This window comes from Cynara cardunculus (assembly GCF_001531365.2).
Source record: "Cynara cardunculus var. scolymus isolate 2C chromosome LG 1, CcrdV1, whole genome shotgun sequence".
In the NCBI taxonomy this organism is placed as follows: domain Eukaryota; kingdom Viridiplantae; phylum Streptophyta; class Magnoliopsida; order Asterales; family Asteraceae; genus Cynara; species Cynara cardunculus.
Genome location: NC_037528.1, coordinates 13,423,356 through 13,428,213, shown reverse-complemented (window position 1 = coordinate 13,428,213; position 4,858 = coordinate 13,423,356). Strand labels below are relative to the sequence as shown.

Genomic DNA, 4,858 nt, shown 5'->3' with positions numbered 1-4,858 from the left:
TGTTATATACATATATGTTTACACGACGTTGTATGTGTTATATGTATAGATATACCCGTCGGTCAATTATATATACATGATGTGTACTAGTTGCTAACCACGATTGGGTKGWTGAATATATGTTTAAACGTATGTGTATATGTGAATGTATATCATTTTGATCCCTCACGACGGGTATATATACTTATAACACATGCATATATCGCGGTTAGCAACCACAACATATGTATATATATATACACACACACACAAACAACACATGACATGCATACATACGATATCCACACATAAAAATGAGAAAATAGGAAAAATAGAAAAATCCATCGCTGATCCCTCGCAAATCAGCGAGGGATCAGCGAGGGAAATGACAAAAATTCACATTCCCTCGCTGATTTGCGAGGGATCAGCGAGGGATTCTGATTTTTGTAATTTCTCTCGCTGATCCTCAGCGAGGGAGTGTGTAGAAGAAAATTCCCTCGCAAATTAGCGAGGGATCAGCGAGGGAATGAGTTTTTTTGGAACTTCCCTCGTAGATCCCTCGCTTATCAGCAAGGGATCTGCGAGGGAAATTATCCCTCGCTGATTAGCGAGGGATCAACGAGGGAATGTGTTTTTTGTCACTTCTCTCGCTGATCCCTCGCTGATCCCTCGCTGATCTGCGAGGGAAAACTTTCCTCGCTGATATTCGTCGCTGATACCTGGTTTTCTAGTAGTGTAGAAGATTATATTTGTTATCGGTTTTTAAATAATATTTTTATTATAAAACAATAAACGAGTAATTTTGTGAATTGTGTAGACCGACACGGTGGAGGTTTTTAGTAATGTGACGTAAACCCTTTTTCCAAACAATTTGGGAAAGTGTTCAAATTACAATTTGTGAAGTGTTTGTTGATTAGGATTCATGCCAATAACGTATACAATTTGTCAAGTAAGTTTTCTTTTAGTTTTATTAGAAAAATGTTGGGGTATATTTTTAACGGCATGACAATGTAAGCAATATAAGTGTTTGATCTCCTTAAATGTCTAGGGTTTTCACATCACCTAATTTTCAGTCTCTTCTCTGTCTTTACTTATCTCCAGGTTACTTTATCCCGTGTTGACTTTTTTGCTTTCAAATACACTTTACATTGTCGTTAATTGATTAAGGTTTAGCCATCCGCATTCCAGACCGGTGATGTCACATTTGTGTAAAGATTTATCATAAATAAAAAACGATGTCAATAAATTTCCAAGACAAATGCCCTTTTATATATAAAAGATGTTTAATAGTTATAGAAGTAAAACATGATCTACTTGAATAATTAAACTTGACAAAAATAAATATTCCATGTTATGCTAAGCCATCGTTAAGAAGTTTCTATTAAGACGAATGGATTAGAACAAACTCATTCATTCATATCTTTAAGAATATCTCATACAATACTAATTCATCACCTTTTTTGTCACTTGGATGAGAATGTTGCATTGTGTCGATATTCTTCTCTTAAAAGGTAACTTCTCTTTTTGTGTTGCCAACTTTAACGAATAAAATGACATACAAATTACGACTATAATAATACATGGCTGCAAATGATGGAACGTTCGTCAAACAAGGTTCACAACCGAATGTGAATCAGACGCGGAGGAATATTTTTTTTTCTTTTTTAATGAAAGATAATTATATTTGTAAGAATTATAATAACAAGGTCACAAATTTAATTAAGAACTTAAATAATCACTAAAATAACCTCTTATTTATAATGATAGGTGTAGTTGTAGAAGTGGTAGACCAATTGTAATATACAAACGTCTAATATCACGCTTTAGCGAGACTCTCTAGAGGGCTTTTTCGAACAATTCCATCTTAAAAAATGGTGGCAGGTTATAGACGAAAACCTTATTGGATGAGCACTGAGAATTCTCGTCGTCGATGGATGCAATGATGGGTACAACAAGGAGGTATTAAGGGTACGATTTTGTACATTAACGATCTTTTTCTTGTTTTCTTAAATAGTTAGTGTTCTCATTTGAACTTGTCTCTATAAATAATAGGGTTTTTATGGTTTGTAATATAAATATCTCAATGTTATGAATGTCTCTATCCTTTGATCAATCCTAATTGCAGAGAACCACTAGAACCACTTGATCGATCCCTTCTAAATCGAAATTCATGGGTTGTTTTGGTGTGTACATATATATATATATATATATACACACACACACAGAGAAACACACATATATATGTATACGAAGGATCGTGTGAGAATAAAAATTAAGTTGAGAAGCATAAAAAGGGTTCTGAATCCTTAATCACATTTAATTTCAAACTCACCGATGAACTGCGCTTTAGAAGGGAATTGATATGTTGCTGCATCTTGGTGCACCTCATAGTGTTGATATTCAATTACGATTGATCCAAAAGTAGAGATCTTTTCTTATGCTTCCCACCATAACTTCCCTTCTCACTGGAACTCAACTATATATATATATATATATATATTAGAGAGAGACATGGTTCAACCAAAAACAGTGAACAAATAAGAGAACACAAGAATGGAGAACGACTAATTTACATGTGATTTTACCCTAAAATCATGGGTAAAATTAGATGTGATTCGGGAGACTTTGGCTAGGTAGTCCACCTTGTGTTGACCGTATTCCGTATCACATGTGATTTTAGTGCAAAATCACATGTGATTTGACCGTTTTTTGCAATTTTTTTTTTTTAATTTTTGTTCGAAACTCTATGAACCAATATAGACCACACATATTTATCAAAACAGGTCAATACCGATCAATCTATTTGTTATTTCATTAGTGAAACGACATTATTACATCAGTAAACCGAATCAATACAAATCAGCCTGTATATTGTTTCATTGTTGTTTCAAAAGCAAAAAAAAAAAGGTTTTAAAAAAAATAATTGATAAGATAGAAATATTATTATAATTAAAAAAATTAAATATACGGTTAACAGTGATTCATACCGGTTCCTAAAGATCCCTATAAAAGGAGAACAAGCCATGCTTCATATTACAAATTAAAATCAAAACTCGAAATTTACAAAATGTCAAGCAAGAGTTTCTTCAATTTCAAATATGGCGTTTCAAGAAAATCATCTTCCCCTAAAACCCCACCACCGCCACCAACTCAATCACTCCAGCCACCAAAATTTAGTTCGGCGGCAGCTTTCCATCCGAACGCCGACGAGATGAGACGGGTGTTCAATAAATTTGACAAGAACAGGGACGGCAAGATTTCCAAGGAGGAGTACGGTTCAGCCGTCGGTCTACTTGGTGGAAAGAAAGCTAAATCGGAAGTGACCAAGGCGTTTCAGGTCATAGACGTCGACGGAGACGGGTTCATTGACTTTGACGAGTTTATGGAGGCGCAGACGGCAGACGGCGGAGTTAAAACGGGAGATATCAAGAGTGCGTTTCAGGTGTTTGATTTGGATGGAAACGGGAAAATCAGCGCAGAAGAATTGATGCAGGTACTGAGGCAGCTAGGGGAGAGGTGTAGCTTGGAGGCTTGCCGGAAAATGGTTAAGGGGGTGGATGCCGACGGCGATGGGATGATTGACGTCGATGAGTTCATGGGTCTAATGACCCGCACCATGAAACTGCGGTGAAATTACAAATTTTACGGTTACCAATCACATGCAGGGAATATTATTAGAATAAAATATTTGATGTGCTTTTATAGGTGTTAAAAGGCTTGCTCAATAGATGTCATTTCATGTTTATGTCACATTGGATATCTAAATTTGATTTTTCTTCTTATTTATTAATTTATAATATATAACCCAATTTAAATTATTTAATATATTTACTCATCGAGTAATAATTAAAATATATGTTTATATATATATATATATATATATATATATAGTAATTTATATGATATAAAGATCTGTCGCCATAACTCAGGGGTTGTTTGGCAGTTGCTGAATGATTTAATGCAGAATAGTTAAGTGGTCAGATGGTTAAGAGGACCAGAATGGTTAAGTACTGAATGAAACAAGGTTGTTTGGTAATTGTTATCTGAATAACAATAAATTACCATTTTAATCCTCTGTATGATTTAGTGGCACAACTCCAATACATCATAGTTCCTCAGATTTTGCATGTTATACATGCTAAGCTTTTGGAGATTAAACTGTAAATGGCGATGGTTTTACCTAATTGTTTAAATGCATGAACATACCAAGATAAAATGCTTATCAACAAACTTCAATCACTACTTTTAAAATAATGTGACAATGATACTCTAGTTATAGGATTGACATAGAACATGCAAAGTTACATCACAAGAAGAAGGACGACATGTAGCGATTACAGAAACTTAACCCTAAAAGAACAATCATTGATTATACTAAAAGATTACCTGATATTGAACCATAACAAACTGGGTAGTGAAATTAAGTAAAGAAGTGTTGGTTTGGGGGAAATTTTGAGCAAATAAACTGATGGAAAATGGAAAATTTTGGGTATTTGTCTATTTGAAATGGGTGCTAAAAATTTTAGAGAGAAAAACTTACCAGCAGCAAGAGAGACGAGACAACAGAGAGACGAGACAGAGGGAGACGGCACAGCAACAACGGGGCTGTGGAAGGCGGAAGGGGGAACGAGGGTGGGAGGAACGATCGACACAGCAGTCCCCTAATGGCAAGTGACACAACAACAACTAATGGCAGGCGACATCGATTGGAAGGAGGAAGGAGGAACAACGTGCGAGGCGTGGGAGGAGCAGGCGGCTATTGAAGTTTGAGAGGGCAAAGATGGAAGAAGACCCCTCTGAATCATTGAGGAGCGACCTAAACACCAAATCATTAAGAGGCCTCCGTAATCATTAAGAAGTTTTTTTTTTTTTTTTTTTT

The 4,858-nt window shown here is 35.4% G+C and overlaps 1 protein-coding gene across 1 annotated transcript; it reads left to right on the top strand.

Annotated features, from left to right (window-relative positions):
* Positions 1-3,031: 3,031 nt before the first annotated feature.
* LOC112500167 (calmodulin-like protein 1) lies at positions 3,032-3,723 on the top strand. Its single transcript, XM_025103509.1, has one exon. It carries the CDS (start codon positions 3,047-3,049, stop codon positions 3,608-3,610), a length of 564 nt encoding a protein of 187 aa, XP_024959277.1. The 5' UTR covers positions 3,032-3,046; the 3' UTR covers positions 3,611-3,723.
* The last annotated feature ends 1,135 nt before the right edge of the window (positions 3,724-4,858 follow it).